The sequence below is a fragment of the Neovison vison genome, chromosome X (genome assembly GCF_020171115.1).
Source record: "Neovison vison isolate M4711 chromosome X, ASM_NN_V1, whole genome shotgun sequence".
Classification (NCBI taxonomy): Eukaryota; Metazoa; Chordata; class Mammalia; order Carnivora; family Mustelidae; genus Neogale; species Neogale vison.
Genome location: NC_058105.1, coordinates 41,676,485 through 41,695,710, shown reverse-complemented (window position 1 = coordinate 41,695,710; position 19,226 = coordinate 41,676,485). Strand labels below are relative to the sequence as shown.

The 19,226-nt window shown below is 36.8% G+C and overlaps 1 protein-coding gene across 1 annotated transcript in view; it reads left to right on the top strand.

The window, feature by feature from the left end:
• The first annotated feature begins 664 nt into the window (after positions 1-664).
• NRK (Nik related kinase) overlaps positions 665-19,226 on the top strand; it is a 133,036-nt gene continuing 114,474 nt past the window's right edge. Inside the window, exons 1-2 of the mRNA XM_044235533.1 lie at positions 665-721; positions 9,245-9,310. Of these exons, the coding sequence (XP_044091468.1) occupies positions 665-721; positions 9,245-9,310 (123 nt within the window). The remainder of the gene's footprint in view (positions 722-9,244; positions 9,311-19,226) is intronic.

Sequence of the window (19,226 nt, the reverse complement as noted above, 5' to 3'; positions counted from 1 at the left end):
TGTGAGGCCCAGACTGGGAGCGGCGCGGAGCGGGACCGGTTTTCCGGGGCTGGCAGCTGCCTTGAAAAAGTTTCCTGTGGAACATTCGCCAGCCGGGGCGGGGGCGGCGGGCTCAGCGGTGGATGTGGGAGGGGGCGTGCAGTCGGTGGAGGCCACGAGAGGCCGGCTCGCAAACCGTTATAGTCCTTCAGCACCTCCCTCGGCCAGTGCCCCCCACCCCCGCCCAGCCCGCCTCCCCGCCGCACGGCTGCCCACCTGGCGACGTGACGCTGCACCAATCCTCTTCGAGCTGCTCCCGGGGGGCCTCCCTCCTTGTACCGCCCCCCTCCCCACCCTGAAAGAGGCGCACCCTGCCGGGGCAGACACTGCGCTCTCGCCGTTGGAGCACCCCTCTAAACTCCTTGGTCTCCAGGACAGACGCTCAGGCTCGTCTCTCGCCTTAGCCAAATTCGCTTTCCCGCCTCTCAAACTCCAACTTCCCTGAACTCCTAACTCTTTCCCTCCACTTTCCCCTCCTCTATCTCCCACGCCACAAAACCTGGTCCCCTGTTGCTTTTTCCTGTCCTCTCTCTTTTCCTCTCCCTTTTCAACTTCTTGTCAGATTCCACCTCAGACTACCCGAGCGTGCCTAACTCAGTCGCCCGCTTTAGATCAGCTCGAAGCCATGGCGGGACCTGGGGGTTGGAGGGACAAGGAAGTCACGGATCTGGGCCACTTGCCGGTGAGTAGAGAACGCCTATCTCTTCCGAAGTGCTCTCTTCTGCGGGTTCTGAGCACTAGGGTAGGAGATGGACACCCGCAAGCTGGGCTAGGACAGGACTTCGGCGGGGCCCCGGGTGCGGGAAGGGACCCTGGAAGCCCGCTTGCGGAAAAGGCGCCCCCCCCACCCCAGGCACCCGGGCCACGACAAACTCTGGAAAAGGCAAAGGGGCGGGCGGTGGGGGAGAGAGAAGAGGTGACAGTGGGGGTGGTGCGGGCCCTAAACTACGGGACATTTTCTAAATGTGGCCCATTTTGTCTAGCGGTGCTCGGGTACCTGTTCTTGATGGGCTCAAGGAGAGGCTAAAGAGCACGACAACTCGTGGCTTCCTGAGAACAAACACTCTTCCCTATTACCCTGCTGCCGGGTCGTTTGTTTCTTTTGCCAAAGGAGATGCCCACTCGCGGAGTGACCTTTACCTCTAGGTGACAGCGGGCTAGAAAATCAAAGCGTTGAAGTCTCACTTCTCTCACTTTATAATGGCGCTTTCCAAAACCTTGTTCTGCCAGGGCACTGTTCCCGATTGAGTATGGCAGGAGCGAAAGCACTCGACGCCGCTTGAGGAAGAAGTGAATTCTGCACATCCCAATTTAAAAAAGAAAATATTGTGATCACTAACTAAACAGAATTAACTTTTTCTCACGGTTTTGGTTTGTGGATTCTCCTTTTTCCCCGAATGTCCAGCTTTCCTCCAGAATTTTAATTGATTGGTGAGCTATTATCGCTGTCGTTATTAGTAGACTTGTTATTTTAGCAGTGCCGTTTATTTCATTGGCATCTGGTTTCTGGCAGATATTGGATCCCACCCCACTCCCTTCTTTAAGTTCCCTTTTTAGATTGGCATTTCACTCGCACCCTCTCTTGAATGCAAAGGGCCCCTGGACTCTGAAAGGGAATAAGCATGCACCAGTGCTGGAATGATCGCCAGGCAACTGTAGTTCAAGGCAGTGGCCTACTTGCTTTGGGAAAAGCTAAATATTAACCTTGAGGTTATAGGACTATTCAAAGCCGCAGTGCTTTAATTGTATACATATTTGGTATTTTAAGACTGTGTTCTTGATGAAGGCAGACACCTGTCCCTATAAAAAAATGGGCATTCTCCAAGCCTCACCTATATAGTTTTACGCTAGAATAGTGTAGAGGAGGAAGTAATGCATGTGGGTAACATTTTAGCAAATTGTGCTCAGCATTAAAAAGAAGGAACTTGAATATTGACGTATTGAATTGCATATACTAGCATTGCTATTGTTGGTACAGCTTTATAAAATAAATCCACAAAATTTTTAAAAGTTAAATCTTTTTTCACCTTGTATATGTGATATTTCTAGGATGTGGAGGCCTCAACTGGTGGTTTCCTTTCTGAACAGAATTTTCTTTTTCTGACTAGGTTTATTCTCAAGTAAAAGTATAAAACCAAGGAATAAAATGTTACCCTTCTCCAACAGTCTCTATGTAGGGTGCAGGAAAGAGATAAAAAAGCAGACTAGGGCAAATATGTGAAATCACAAATAAGTAAACTGAAATAACCATTTTCCCTTTAAAATTGACTAAAGAGAGGAATGGGCAAGACCTCACAGAAATAATTGAGCAGGGAATTCCAAACCCAAGGGGGAAAAAGTTTTATTGCCACAAAAAAATGGGGGGAAATGGCCCAGACTAACTGACCCGGTCATGGCCCTGGGACGTAAGAACTTGGTGAGAGCTGAGGAGATAAGGGAAAAGGCTGCAATCTTTACATTGCAGTTCAATGGAATATTAGTTTTCTGGGGGTTTGTGGGGGTGTGAAGGGGAAAAAGATGAGGTTGGTTTTTAATGTGGGAATATGGAGAAAACAAAACTTTGTGAAAGGTTTATAAAGTCCTCAGCTTCAACAATTTCTAAATTTCTATTATGCAGTATATCATTGTGGAGGTCTTCACCATAGCAAATTATGCATATTTGTGCAAGTTATGCCTAATTTTCTCCTCCCCAAACATCCAGGTCTAAACTCTAAGAAATATAGCAGAAGGATAACATTCCCTTTAGAATTTCCTTACTGTCAGATTTTTATCGAGTTGCAAAAAGTTTACGCTGCTTTGGTCACTGAGGTATATTTTAATGATTTGTTATTTTTTTTGCCTTTGACTTATTTCCTTAGTTTCTGAAGAAGTAAAAGTAAATGAAGAGGTCAAAAGACATTGAAGTTAGTTAGCTGTTTGGAAGTTGCATTTTGATGCAAAGTAGACGATAAAGCAAAGAAATCTGATTATGGTGACCACTCACGATAATTAAGAGTTGCCACTCTTAAGATAATTATCCTCAATAATATCATCCTCATAATATCTGAAGATAAGAAAGTTGGTATTATTCAACACCAAATACACCAATTTGGCAATAGCCAGATAACGAGGGGGAGATTCAGACCTTGGTAATTCACATTGAGCAAAAAATAATTTTGCAGATTTAAAAATAATTAAATATGGGTTTAGTTCAAAATTGATATATTATGTCCTTGTGGGATTGGCCAGCTAAATGACCACGAGGCAAGGACCCTTGAGAGCTATCAGGCTTGGCTATGCAAATTTGAATTTAAAGAAAGTGGTGGAAGGTTATTTGGTACTTTTGTTATTAGATAGATATTATTTTTCAACCTAAAATAGTAAGCAAGAGTGAAAGCTGGGGAAACAGGAGAGGGGAGGGGAGGAGGGAATAGTTGAACTTTTTTAGTATAATGCCCTAAAGTTTACAGACATAAAGTAAGAGAGCCAACATAGTAACCAGGGAATGACAGGTCAACTATATTTAATTAATAGGTCGCTCTAATTTTTTTCTGATTTACTATCGAATAAATATCTCATAGGTGACAAAACAAAAAAGAAGGTACAGAGATTTATGTTTGGTGCTTCCTTTTTGAAAAAAGAATTGCAAAGCCTTATGTCTTCATGTACATCTGTGTGTGTTTACACACACATATGTAGTAGTATTTTCACCTTGCCTGCCAGCAATACCTGTATGTGTGTCTCCCTCTCAGATCTCTCTCTCTCCATATATGTATATATGTGTGTATGTATGTGTATATGTGTGTGTGTATGTGTATATGAGTGACATATATATATCTCCTTATATATACACTCAACCCTTGGGACTGGAAATTATTTCCTCATCTCCAAATCTAGCATGTCTTTCACTGTGATAGTCCCCTTTGTCTTCTGTGCCCAGTATGGTAATGACATTCCTCATGGCTGTGGCCTTGGTATTTGACACTGCCATGTGTAGTCCTAATCTATATTGGGGTCAGGATTAGACAGGCCTGGAGGACAGTAGTGGCAGAGGTGATCTGAAATAGCACATGATCCAGAAACTATTTGAATTACATTAGGTTTATATTTAAATATAACTGTCTTCTCTCCCAGTCTTCCACCACGCAGACCAAGCCTGCTTTCCACACTCCGTCATGAGAACCTTCCTACTTTACCAAATACCTTAGTCCCTGTTTCAAAGCAGTTTTACCTTCTAGTCAACAAGTGTTGAAACTTTCGCCATGTTCTCCGTTATGTATTTCAAGCTTCACCTCAGCATGACATTGTACTTCAATCTAATTTCTCAGTCTTTTTTCACCCAATTTCTAGAAGAGTGGGTTTTATGTTGGTGCACAAGAATATTACACAAGAATCATTTGGGGGATCTTGGAACCCATCTTCAGAAATTCTGATTTAATAATTCCATGGTAGGGGCAAGGCATCTGTATTTTATTTTGTTAAGATTTTTTTTTATTCTTAAGTAATCTCTACACCCAATGTGGGACTTGAATTTATAACCCCAAGATCAACAGTTGCATGCTACTCTGACCAAGTCAGACAGGCGCCCCAAGTAATCTGTATTTTAAACAAGATTCCCCAGATGGTTCTTAAGTAGGGAGTGTCTCTACAGTCCATAGTTTGAGAAATACTGGTCTTGAGGAAGAGATTTTCCTTTCTAAATTTTCCAGTTGAATTGTGATGCCCATTCTTCTATCTCTGAAACTCACTCTGGCACTTACTGTGTTATATATGTCATTTTCATGTTTTTCTCTTCATAAACTTGATAAAATCTCTATTTCTAATATTTAAAATAAAAGAAGAAAAGCCTCTGCTATTCTTTTTAGGTGCTGATCTTTTCCTTTCCTTTAGCTGTCTAATTAGTAGTTTGTGTTCCCTATCTCTCTTTCTTTACTGCCCTAAATCTAAAATTTATTGCTACCCATATTGACCATTTATCAGTTCCCTTTTGTTCTTAATTTCAGCTATCTTTTGTTCTGTTGATCAGCCTTTGCTTTTGAGTCTCCTCCATGACCAGTAAACACTGCCTTCTAGTGGTTCTTTTTCTTCCTGTTACCCCCCCCACCCCCATCCTTAATAAAATTTCCATCAAGGTGTTCATTCCTTACCCCCTCCTTGAATTCAGAAGACAGAAAGAACTCCTGAAAATTTTGGGTTTCAGGGAATAACCAGACTAAGACTCTAAAAGTTGCAGGAGATATTTTAAATACTTAGAAAATATAACAAAGTGTAAAATGTTTGCCCAGCATTTTATGGTTCAAAAATGTTTTAAGACTTAGAATTTTCATAATCTCTTTTGAGAAAGGCTTTTATAAATTATGGTTTCGTGTCTACTGGCCATTTATAACTAAATAGAACACCAAAGCGTATGGAACAGCCAAATAATCTCCCAAATTATTGTAGTAGTCATATATATAAAGATCTTTCCTCTGCTTCTTTTCTTATCTCAGAGTGGCAGGGCAGAGGAGAGGATCGAGTAATTATGGAGACCCCTCTGACGTGGACTTTTTACTTTCACAGAAGCAAACAAACAAACAAAAAGTCCATTTTCAATGTTTCCTTCACTGGGACCCCAGGATAAATTTTCTCTATCATTTAGTGGAAAGTCTGATATAAGAAATTGAGTAATAGTACCCTACTAATAATTAGCACAGTTCTTCTTCCCTTGTTTCCCAGTTTGACAATCATTTAGTCCTAAAAGATGCTAGTGTGGAGATGGGGAAAAAGTATTGCCTAAAACTAAGGAAAAAAATACTCTTAGTAAAGATGAATACTAAGTTGAGTTGTCTTAAGAAATGAAGAAAAATTTTTATAACATTCTTTCTTTTAAATGTGAGTCTGAGGAGAATTAGGATGTTTTGGTCATTTATGAGCAGGAAAACATTTCCAAACAACATGAGTACAGATAAAATAAGGCCTCCAAGAATTCCACAGGTATTTTATTATCCCTGTCCATTTCTTTGGTGTTTTTGTTTTGTTTTGTTTTGGTAATTAGATACCTGAGTTCAAATATGAGTAAGGTATAATGCTTTTGAAGGCTAGAAAAAGGCTTAAAGATATTTAGGACATTTGTGCTCAAAGATTCAGAAACAGAGTTGTTCAGATAATATAGTAATTCTCTAATACGTGGTATTTTTTCAGCTAAAATGTAGCCTTAACTAACAAAGAATGGATTACCAATAGAAATTGACTAATACATTTGATGTTTTGATGGCCAGATGGCCAGAAGTTGTTCCTTCAGAATTAATAATGTCTAATACAAATCCCTCAATAATATCTTTCAAAGAAATATGCTAAAGTGATAAAGTCTTTAAGCCAAACCTTAGCAACTCCTTTGTTGGCTAACTTTTCTCCCAGACTTTTTTCACAGAGTTACAACAATGCTATGCTTAATATCAAAGCCATTATAACAATTTATTTTTATTTTTCTTAAATTCTCAAAATTAGCACCACGCTCTAACCAACTGAGCTAACCGGCCAGCTTAAATTCTCAAAATTATCATTTTAAATAGCTTTTATATATTCATTGGAAATATGTTCCCTGAACTATTTGTTTTAATAATAGAGTGTTTATTGTGATATTGATTTTGATGATGACTTTAAGAAAGTAGGCTGCCATTTTTTCTAACAGTGGTCATATCAAATCCAATTGGGATTTTAGGACATTAGAATCTGATTTTTTCTTATAGAATTTTAAAGCTAGGAAATCACCAAACACAAAACCTTCATTTTATATCTGTGAAAACTAAGTCCCAGAAAGAGTAAATAACTTATCCAGAGTCACATAGTTAATTAATGGCAGAGCTGGGGCTAAACCTCCAGTCTCCTGACTCTTCCAGTTAAATACTTACTGACTGAAGTAATCCCAGAGCTGTGTCATTTTCCTATGAGAGTTTTGTTAGATTACAGAAATACCATGACAGTTTTAAGAAATTCATAATGTCATTCATATACATTGCATATCCTCAATAGTTTTTCTGTTTAGCTCACATTTCCCACAATAATAAAAATGTTTTCAAACAAAGTTAAACTAAGTTTGTGTTTATAAAATGTGCTTTCTGTATAAGGTATGTGAATCTCTAAGGATTTGCCAAAGATCCTACCACTTTGTGTATAAACTGGCATCTACTCATACCTCGTTTTGGTTTTGCTAAAATAACAAAATAAGCTGCTAGAATAAAAGTTTAAGTAGTGATAAAATTCAAGAACTCATATTTTGTGGTGCACAAGAAAAGGATATCCATATAAAGGTAAAGAAGCAATATTTAAGAATGAATATGGAAATCTTAGGAATCTGTCCATAAACAAGTTTTTTTTTCATAAACAAGTCTATATTTTTCTCCTATGATGCCACATTCAGGATTAAGACAAAGAAAATATCATCAGGAAATTTATGCCTTGAAAAAGTATTCAGCTGATGCAAAAATTAACTTAAAAATTAAAAAACCACAACTGCTTAGTTAAAAAAAAAAACCCTGCAGTTTTTTAATGCCATTCTCTTGCTTTGTTATTCATATATATATGTGTGTACATATATATATATATATATATATATATATATATACATTTTTAAAATATTTTATTTATTTATTTGACAGACAGAAATCACAAGTAGACAGAGAGAAAGGAGGAAGCAGGCTCCCCGCTGAGCAGAGAGCCCAATGTGGGGCTCGATCCCAGGACCCTGGGATCATGACCTGATCCGAAGGCAGAGACTTTAACCCACCGAGCCACCCAGGCGCCCCTGTTATTCATATATATTTAACTTTTTATTTATTTTTATTTTTTAAAAGATTTTACTTATTTATTTGACAGAGATCACAAATAGGCAGAGAGGCAGGCAGAGAGAGGAGGAAGCAGGCTCCCCGCTCAGCAGAGAACCCGATGTGGGGTTCGAACCCAGAACCCTGGGATCATGACCTGAGCCAAAGGCAGAGGCTTTAACCCACTGAGCCACCCAGGCACCCCTATATTTAACTTTTTAAAAAGATTTTATTTATTTACTTGAGAGAGAGTGTGAGAGAGAGCATGAGAGAGGAGAGGGTTAGGGGGAGAAGCAGACTCCCCGATAAGCAGGGAGCCTGATATGGCACTCAATTCCAAGACTCCAGGATCATAGCCTGAGCCAAAGGCTATGGTTAAGCCAAAGGCTTAAAGAACTGAGCCAACCAGAAGCCCTATATTTAGCTTTAAAAGAAAACCTGATTTTACTGACTTATCCAGATTTAAGACATTGTATATATTCTTTTGGGGGGCACTAAAGATTTATTTATTTATTTATTTATTTATTAGAAGTATAAATAATATACAGTGTTATGTTTGTTTCAGGTGCACAATATAGTGATTCAACAATTCTGTACATTACTCAGTGCTCCTTACAATAAGTGTACTCTTAATCCCCTTCACCTACTTTACCTATCCCCCCAAACACTACCCTTCTGAAACCATCCATTTGTTCTCTGTACTTAAGTCTGTTTTTTTGTTTGTCTCTTTTTCTCTTTTTGTTCATTTGTTTCGTTTCTCAAGTTCCACATATAAGTGATATTATATGGTATTTGTCTTTCTCTCTCTGACTCATTTCATTTAGCATGATACTCTCTGGGTCCATCCATGTTGTTGCAAATGATAAGATCTCAGTCTTTTTAATTGCTGAGTAATATGCCAGTGTGTGTGTGTGTGTGTGTGTGTACCACATCTTCTGTTATTCATATTTAGAGGTGATATTCTTTCTCAAGAATTACTATTATATAAATAAACTGTCCAGACTTTGTATCCAGTGTCTACTCATCATTGCTGTATGCTAAACTTTCTGCCTGTCTGGTTACTACTCAAAAATGAATTTTAAAAGAGTATGTCAATTGTAAACAGATAAATTTATTTCTATTTCATTAATTCTTCTAATTGCATTATGAATATGCTTCAACTAGACATAATTGTATGCATTTTACAGGTTTGTAGTAAGTTTATTATACAGCTGCTTAATGTTCATGTCATTGTTTCTTTTCCATAAATGACTATATTCTATCCAGGAAAATTGTGACATGTTTATTCTTTCGGTAAATGACACTTAGATTCCTCCCATGGAAAGTCTAATGAAGCAAGGCAGATTGGAAATGCCATTCTAGATAGATGAATGCTTGCCTACTTTTCCAAGAAGACAGACAACTTTTGTTCTACATTTTTGTAGGATCCAACTGGAATATTCTCACTGGATAAAACCATTGGCCTTGGTACTTATGGCAGGATCTATTTGGTAAGTGGAGTTAGATTGTGTATTGGTTCTTCATTTTCTAATGACAATGATTGCAAGTGAAAACTACACTGCCGAGCAAATAATGACAAAAGCGTTTCACTTTGAGAGATGACTCAAACTAATGCTCAGTGATATCTGTGAGAATTATTACAGAGGAAATGGATTGGAAATCTATAGTGACCCAACAAACCAAACATAAGGTCTATAAAATTATTAGCAGAAAATAACATAACATAGTTTAAAAATAAAAATTTAAAAAAATTATTATCATGAAATTAATAAAATTAGCAACAGAAAGGGTAATTAATTCAAATAAGATGTACCCAAATAAAAATATCATTTGTTTTATGTTATACATCTGTGCCTTTCAAATTACATTCAACCTTTAAACTGAATGTTAAAAAAATGAACATTTTCACAAATTCTATATCACACTGTATGTGTGTGCACACATGTGTGACAGAGTTAGTGAAATAACCTGACAAGAAAAACTCTGCATTTATTTAATGATTATTATGCACAAAACATGTGCTGAGCACTGTCATAATCTCTGGAATCAAAGTAATGATGTTCTTCAGGGCTTATGATCCCTGCTCTTCAGGGCTTATGGTCTAGAAGTGTGTAAGTAATTAAATGTATATATGTGTTTGGGAAGGATTGGGAGAGGTACGTATAATATATATGTTAATTGCACAAATAACCATATATTTGCAGTTATAATATATTCCTTGTGTGGTCATTGAGGATCATGTTGATGTATTCTAGGTAAAGCAGGGATACTGTTGAGGGCTGGCTTGAAAATGGGGTTATTTAAAGGCCCTATCACCTTCATCACCTCCCACTACTTTCCAGTATGGGGATTAGATGTTTTCTCAGTCTTTTATGAGGCTCTGTACAAATGCAGTATTCCTTTTCCCTAAGTCTGTCCCTCAAAAACCAAATTGCAGTCCCTAGGCTGATCCTTACTATAGACTAACCACAGGTCCTCTACGTTCAGTTGTATAGAGCTGTCCTGGTATAGGTCCAGTGGAAGGGGCTTCTCTCTAGTTTAGGCAAGTTTGCCCTCTGCTTGCCAATCCTTGAACCTTTAGCTTGCATCTGCCTGGAAGGGGCTTAAAAAAATTCATGGGGGCGCCTGGGTGGCTCAGTGGGTTAAGCTGCTGCCTTCGGCTCAGGTCAGGATCTCGGGGTCCTGGGATCAAGTCCCGCATCGAGTTCTCTGCTCAGCGGGGAGCCTGCTTCCTCCTCTCTCTCTCTCTGCCTGCCTCTCTGCCTACTCGTGATCTATCTCTGTCAAATAAATAAATAAAATCCTTAAAAAAAATTCATGTACCTAAGTTCAAAATTTGCACAAAAGTACTTATAGCACCAAAACTAAGTTGTAAATGTAGCTTTGTGGAAAGTTCTTAAAAGCAGAAAGAACCTGTGAGTATAGGGAATGGAGAGAATGCCAATATTCATAACATTTTAAAAAACCATTTTGATTTTATCTTTTAACAGAAGCAATACGCTATAGACAGTGATATCATACAAACACAAATATGTTGTTTATGCAACCTCACTTGCATCTCAGACTGAATGATTAGATAACAATTGTGTGGTCTAGGTGAATTTTGCCACTATATACATCTATATTTACACCTATATATACAGAAGTTCTTCACTTCTTTATATTTACAAACCCTATGACCCCATACCCATTTTAATTCCTGAGGGGTGTGCGTGTGTGTGTGTGTGTGTGTGTGTAAGTGTGTGTGTTTCTGTATTTGTTTTTATTTGAAGGAATACAGCTCTCTCCACCACCAGATTTTAGGAATAAAAACACCAGTCATGAGGTAAAAAGCAAAGGTAAGTTTAGGTAACACAAAAAGATGGTTTCTCATTGTCAGTCATCAGAACTGGTTTGCCATAAAAAGAAGAAAAGTCAAGAGAGTAAAAGGTGAGTTGTGCATGGTAATTCTTTTTTTTAAAGACAGGGTTTATTGGGGTATAGTTTACATTTGGTAAAATTCGCCTTTCTAAATATATAATTCTATGAGTTTGGACTAGTCATGTAGTCATTTAGTCATGTAACTATCACCAGAATCAAGATTTTTCCAACATACGTTTTAAATACACAGTATACTTTCAAGAAATATTACTCAAGTAATACTTCACTGTGTGGTAACCAGTTGGTATAGTTTATATTAGTTATATATTTTACTTTTATGTGTGATATAAACCCACAATACTACTACTTTTTTTCCTATGTTCAATACTATTACTTTTTATTTAATTATCTTTTAGAGCAATTACAAAGAAGAAAAATTGTATTTTTATTCATTTGAACCATTTCTGGAATTTTAGTTTCTTTGGGAAAATCCAAGTTTCTATACTTCTTAAGCCTGAAGAATTTTCTGTAATAGGTCATGTAGTGCAGGGCTTCTGGTAATGAGTTCTCTGCCTTGGTTTGTGTGGAAATCTCTCATTTCCTCTTCATTTTTGAAATATATTTACACTGAATATAGAATTTTATATTGATTTTTTTCTTTCAACACTTTACACTCTATTGTCTTCTGGCTTGCATGGTTTCTGAAGTCTATTATCATTCTTATTTTTGCTCCTTTGTATTTTTCTTCTTACTGATTTTAAGACTTTTTGCTTTAACTTTGTTTTTTAGCAGTTTAAATATGAAATGTCTAGGCTTTTTTTGATGTTTTTTACGTGTGTGTGTGTGTGTGTGTGTGTGTGTCTTTGGTGGGCTATTTATCATCCTTTGTGTTCTCTGAACTTATTGGATATTTGTAATTTGACATAATTTATTTGGGGGGGATTCTTGACCTTTATCTCTTCTTTTTTTTTTTTTTGCGCTTTTTTCTCTTCTCCTTATGGGAAACCAGTTTTACATTTCTTAAGCCATTTTATATTAACTCATAGCTCTTGGATGCTCTATTTTGTTTCTTATGTGTGTGTGTATGTGTTCATATGTTTATTTGCTTTTATTCTCTTTCCTCTGTGTGTTTCACTTGGATCCATTATTTCCTATCTTCAGTTTTACTGATTCCTCTCTCAGCTTTCTTGAGCCAACTGATGAGACTGCCAAAAACATTTTTTAGCTCTTTCACTGTTTATCATTTCTAGTATTTTCACTTGACTTTTTTATAGTTAACATTATTGCTGAAAGCCCCATTTGTTCATGCGTGTTTTCCATATGTTTCACTAAAGCTTTTCACATATTAATTGTAGTCACATTAAATTTTCTGTCTCATACTTTGAATATCCAAGTCATCTCTAAAGCTGGTTATATTGATTGCTTTGTCTCTTGAGAGTGAGCTTTTTTTTTTCTTGATTGTTTCTCAAAATGTTTGTTTGAATGACAGACATTGCTGGTAGAAGAGTAAAGATTGAAGTAAATAGTAATTATGCCTTGAAATGAGCACATTTGTTCTTCTAGGTCATTAATATGGGAGGTTGAGTCAATCTAATAAAATGAGCTATGTTTGGATTATGTTATTGCTATGGTTACCCTCAATTCATCACCAGCTTCAAGTTACTCTGTTACCATGTGCTTAACATGGTGGTGGGGTTCTCCGTTTTCCTGCTCTACCCTCAGCTTTGGACCTCCGTTGTGCATCTGTGCTTCAAAGAGATTCTCTCTTCATGCTCCTGTGCCTCCCTAATAGTATGTTGGTTTTCCTTCTTATGAGGTGCTTATTAGCCTGGGACAGGGAAGAATTCTCTATTTTCTTTCTGGTGTGGGGCAGGGAGGAATTCTGTTTTCTTTATTCAAACAGCGTTAGGCAGGTCCTGTGCCTCTGGGTCATGGAAGTGGGACTTTCTAAGTTATTCTTTTTCTCTGCTAGTGTTAACACACTTCTTAATGGTCTGGGTCCAGGACTAATTCCTGCCCCTCCCCAGAAGTTGAGGAATTATTTTTGTTTTTACATTTCCCCCAGCTGAAGTAGGTCTTCCTCTATCCCCCTGGGCAGAACAGTTTGCTGCCTTTTCTTAAAGCTTAGTGCCCTTATTCCTTAGGGAGAAGGGAATTAGACATGGTTTATGCTTTTTCTACTGCAGTGGCTTCTGCTCTCTACTAGGTCAGTACTGTAAATCCACAGAAAAAAGCCTTTGAGTGTGTATAAATTCCTCTCATCTATGGCTCCCAAGAGTATTGTACTCTCAGGGTAGCCCATACTTGGCATTTAGCAGTTCATTAAAAATTTAGCTGAATTCTTTATACCACCTTCTATGATGACCTTGCCTTTCCCCTGCAGCCACAGGTGAGCCTGTGAGAGATGTTCCATCTCTCCTTGTAGATGTTTATCTTTCTTCAGGCATCAGACTAGGTGGTTGCCTTGAGACTTCACTCTGGGTTCAATAAAAGTTATGATTTTGTAGATTATTCAGCTTTTTCTTGTTGCTAGGTTTGGGGTGGCACTCTTTCCAGCTTTCCACATTCTTATCAGGAGCCAAAAGTCCATGTCAATTCCTTTTAACGGAATCTTCATGAAGTATCTACCTACCATATGCTAGGTCCTATACACATTTGCAATTCCTAAGAATTTTGTATGTACCTATTCAGATCCAGAGATAGAGAACACTTTCCACCAACATCTTCAAAGCAGAAACTTCTATGTTACAGAAGGTAGATGATTAAAGGTGCTTTACTTACATTAGACATATTTTCCTTTTTCACTCATTGCTGTGACCTCTCTTTTTTCTACCTCAAATTAATGCCCTTATGTAAAAAGCCTTGGGATGGTGTTGCTGTAAATCAATACCTCCTTCTTGGATAATAATCTTGAGTATATAGAAAATGCTTTTAAAATATTCATACTTTTTATACCAATAATCCCACTTTTGGAAATCTATGATAAACACTGAAAATGTAGAAAAAGCATAAAGTTTTGTTTTAGTAGGAAGGTGTGGCTTATTGTACTGAAAAGAGGGCCTCCTTTGGAATCAGGCAGACCTGACTCAGTACTTACTTGGCCATGACCTTGAGCAAGTCACTTAACCTCTGAGTATACATGTCCTTATTTATAAAATGGAACAACACCTTACAAGATTTGATAAAATTTAAAAACAGTGTATAACTGATGTTATTATTTGTGAAAAGACAAATTCAGCAAAATCCTAAATAGTAAAAAATAAGATGAAGTGAATACCTAGTCAGTCAATTTCTTTACTCTTAAAAGCAATGTTTATTGGAAAAATAATGAACACTGTTTTTCTGAAAATAAATAAATTGGAAAAAAAGCAATGTTTATGAAGATATCTAGCACCATAGAACTATCTTTAATACGTTAAGCCAACTATTCCATATTATTATATGTATACTCTGATTATAGCTATGTTAAAAAATCATATATGTGAAAAATAATAAATAGAGTGAGATACTGTACATTATTTTTATTCTGTATTTTTATTATATTTCTAATGTTTGTAATGTTATATTATCTAGATAAAGAACATACATATTTGCTTATATATTATATATATATGTGTGTGTGTGTATGTATGTATTAGACAGTACCAAATGCTGCATAAATACCTTGTACAACAAAATGGAAACATGATACCATTCAAAATTAATGTCAGAGTGACTCACAGAGTCCTTTGCTTTTTCAGTGCTGCCAACCACATCCCCTGCTGGTGTTTGTTTTGGTTAAGGTCTCTCCAATGTCTTCCAGCTTGTTTCCAAGACCTTGTTCTCTGGCAGGTTTCCAGCTGTCTGCTGAGGTCTGTGCACACTGAAATGAAAGCTGAGTTGCACACTCCACGTTGTAACCCTTTTACTCTCCTGCTTTTTCTTCTAATTAGATGCCTATCTTTCTACCCTCTCCCACCTCCTGCCAGTATAAACCTCACTTAAAACAGTGGGTTTTATTTTTCTTTCTCTTTTCAGGAGAAAGTACTGTTCTTCCTTTCCCCCCGCCAGTAGAGTCATAAAATATAGCTTCCCCCTCACCTTTAGCTGCTAGTCTCATAGCTTATGAGTTGTCACTTGAAGTAAAGGAATATTTAGAATTTTCCCATGTGAGAACATATTAGTAAAAAGAAAGTAGGTTGAAACTTGTTTTTTAAAGGTAATATTAGAAAAATAAACAATTGCCCAAAGAGCAATGTACACAGAGAGACCACAGTTATTTTATGAAATGTTAAGAGGGACACCAAGAGCCTTTAGGGTAGCATGGTGGGTGGCAAACTGACTCTCCCACTAAATGACGCTATGCATGTAACTTGTCTTTTCTGGGCTAATTTACTCAACTATAAAATAAATGTGTTAGACTAGATAATCTCAAGGGTTTCATCTGGCTTTTTGACAATACACAATACACAATACACAATACATTGAGTTCCTAGAACTCAATAAAATGTAAACTATTCTTATTCTTACTGTTAGCATCATACTTGTAACTTTTATATCCCCTTCACCATCTTGCAAAATAGAAGTTGCTTCTTGGTTGTTATTTGAAGTAGTTCCTCATGTTACCTAATAAAATGATTGGCATCATTTTTTTTCTATTTTTTCCTTATCATTTGATAAAAGGACCTCATATTTTAGTTCATTAATTACTATAATACCCAATGAAAAGATAAAACTGGGTACCAGGTGTATTGTAAAGGTAGGATATTTCATTATATGTTAACTAACTTAACTTCGTTAAGCAGAAGCTGTTAACTAATGCCACTTTGTTAAGCAGAATACTAGTAGGGTAAGACAACTGAATCTCCAAAATGAACTATTTTTGCCTTTTGTTTCATGAAGTCTTGACTGCACCCTTAATCTTAATCATCTGTTCCCATGTTGCCATTTGCAAGTGGTGAGGGTAGAAAAAGCAGTAGGAAAAGGTTCAAGTAAACCATTTCAAGCAAAGGAAAAATTTACTTGAAATAAGGTAAACTTCTATAATTGGGTCTAAAGCTTAATTGTCACATATGTCCGACACCTAACTGGAATGAAATTAATGCTGGCAAAAGGAAGGGACTGCCCCAAATATCTTATTGTTCTAAAACTTAAAAATATACCCTGGGCATAAGTAAGCATCTATCCTTGAGAGATAGTAGAAGAGTCCTCTGCCCCTTGGTAGTCAGCAGATTAAGTCAGATGTATCAAAGTGTGGCATTACAACCACAAGCACATTCCTGAATTGCTTGCACTCTGGAAGTACACTGCTGAATATGGAAATTTCTTTTCAAAACACTGTCAAATGTATCACTCTTAAATTTGTTTTTTTAGATCATTGCTTGACACATTACTTTTACTTGGAAATCTCACCAGACAGGTGAGATTTAGGTTTATTAATTACATTTTCTGGATTTGAAGTTGGAGCAGGGAATGGGAAAAGAAAGGCAGGAAAGAAATGTCCTCAAAGTTGATGACATACAATTTATGATATTTTAAATTAAGTTTCAGAAACGTGGTGCTGACATTTGGGTTGCCTAGCCACTAGGCCTATTGGATAGGGGTTTGAGTATTTTTCCTTTTAGGCTGAAATTATACTGTTTATTTGCCTACCAAATGTCTAGTACTGTGAATGCTTTCTTTTTAGGTAGGAAAGTTGTCTCACATCCTTGCCATTTTGCAAATATAGCTCAATTAAGTTAGCCAACAAATATTGCTTGAGCGCCCATTAAGTGTGTAACACTATGCATTTTATTATACATTGCAACCCTCAGAAGCAGGAACTGAAACTGAAGCTGACTTGAGGCTACAGTCTTACAAGGTTGTGGTTCCTTCCTAGTGCAATACCGTAAGTCCAGAGCCCTTTCTTGGTTCTGCCTTTTTCTTGTGTCATCACCTCCTTATATAATACACCTCAAAAGTGGGACTTGGCCTTTTTAAAGTAACCCTCCTGCTGTTGTTCTTCTTAGGAAATATTAAATTTATCCCTTAAATAAAAATATTGCTTTGAGTGTTTAAAATTTTCCATAATGAACAATTTTTAAAAATATTCATCAAATGCATACTATGTCCCAAGCACTGTGTTAGTCAATAGGTGCTAGTTACAGTTATCAGAAAACATTTAGGGGGGCTTTTATTGATTTAGTTTTAGTAGACATAAGGAAGGAGGTTATTTTCCCTCTGATTGTGGCGTTTACATTTGAGGAGGGAATGATATATAAAAGGAAGGAAAGGGAAAGGTAAGGTCAAATTGGGGAAAATGAGGGAAAAATTATGGATGTCACTTTTTGTTTTGTTCTGTTTTGTTTTTCCCTGAATGTAGAAAGTATAATGAAGCTTTTAACTGAGACTCTAAGACAAAAGTTGTTTTTTTTTTTTCAATAAGAGAGCTAAGGTTGAATATTTGCAATAGGGGTGAAAAGAACTAATATATGATAAGTAAACTGAGACTCGGGGGACCAAATTAGTGAAAGGCACTGAGAGTTAAAAGCCTTGAGGGAAAAGATGGAATATTTCTATCTTAACCATGACATCTTTCCAGCTCTGGAATACAACCTAGGCTCTGAGTTGTAGGCTTGTCTTTTCCTTTTTGTGTTATATCAAAATTTACTTCTGCCTCCTGACAAATCTTGAGGGAGGAAGAAGCAATAGCATCATGGGTCCAAAAGGTGAAAGCCAGAGTTATATGTGGGATTTGTACTCTTTGGAGGCCACAATTAATTTTTTCACAACTACTATAATCTGTTTAATAAGTTCACAGATATACATGGGGAGAAATTCAAAGTCTGTATTTGGTGTGTTTTGGTAAAGCAAAAGTTAGGATCTTATATCTTTGATTTCTAATTTAAGTTGATTTTACAAAGTTGTTCTAGGGGTAGAAAGTCAAATTCAAATGTGTAGAGACAAATATGTATTTCTAAATAAAATCCAAGACAAGTAAACCATAGCAATATGTCTTTGGTCAATCAGGTAAGAGTATCCCAATTATAATTTTTTAAAAAATATAAGTATAAATCACTGTGGAGAGTATAATAGTTACTTAAAAACAGAAATACAAAATTCCACAATTGATGCTTAGTTTATACACTTAAAGCTTTTCCTAATTTATGGTCTTAGGAAAATTTATGTGGGCAAGATTTTATAAACCATTTTATTTTTTAAGACTTACTTATTTCAGAGAGAGGGAGAGAGAGAGTATGAGCACGAGGGGCAGAGGAAGAGAGAGATAGAATCTTAAGCAAATGCCACGCTGAGTGCAGAGCCCCCATGAGGGGCTCAATCTGATGACCCTGAGATAACGACCTGAGCATGGAGCCCCAAAAAGGGCTTAATCTCACGACCCTGAGATCATGACCAGAGCTGAAGCCAACAGTCAGATGCTTTAACCAACTGCGACACCCAGGCACCCGTTTATAAACTGTTTTAGAGATGGAAGTGAGTAGGAGCTGTGCAAGAAACATTAATGTACTTTGTGTCTAATACATTAAAAATTTAGTTTTGTTTTATTTTGCATATACATATATATTTATATATACTATATATGTAGAGGTATGAATATATACATATATGCATATGCATGCATCTATATGCAAGTATGTGTATATGAACATATATACTATATCTTTGTATGTATACATGTTATACTATATAGAATATAAATTATATATATATATATATATATATATATATACAGATAAATAGATAGGATTGTGGTCAGATTCTCAGTAAATTCAGTAAAGGTTGTTGAAGTCAAGAGTTCTTGTTTTCCTTGATCCTCTAGTATCTGACCACTAAAGAAAGTTAGCTGGGTTTCCAGTACATTTTGTGGAACAGACACTAGCAAGTAACATCTAGGCAATTCTAACTTTTGAAATAAGAAAGAGTCCTAAATTGGTTTTAAGAATTTCCAACATCCTACCATATTTGTGTATCTGTGTCTAAGTTAGTTTTGTGAGTGATGCTAAAATTGCATTTAGCAATGAATATGCCATGGTAGTTCTCTGGAAGTTTCAAGAAAAAGTGGAAGCT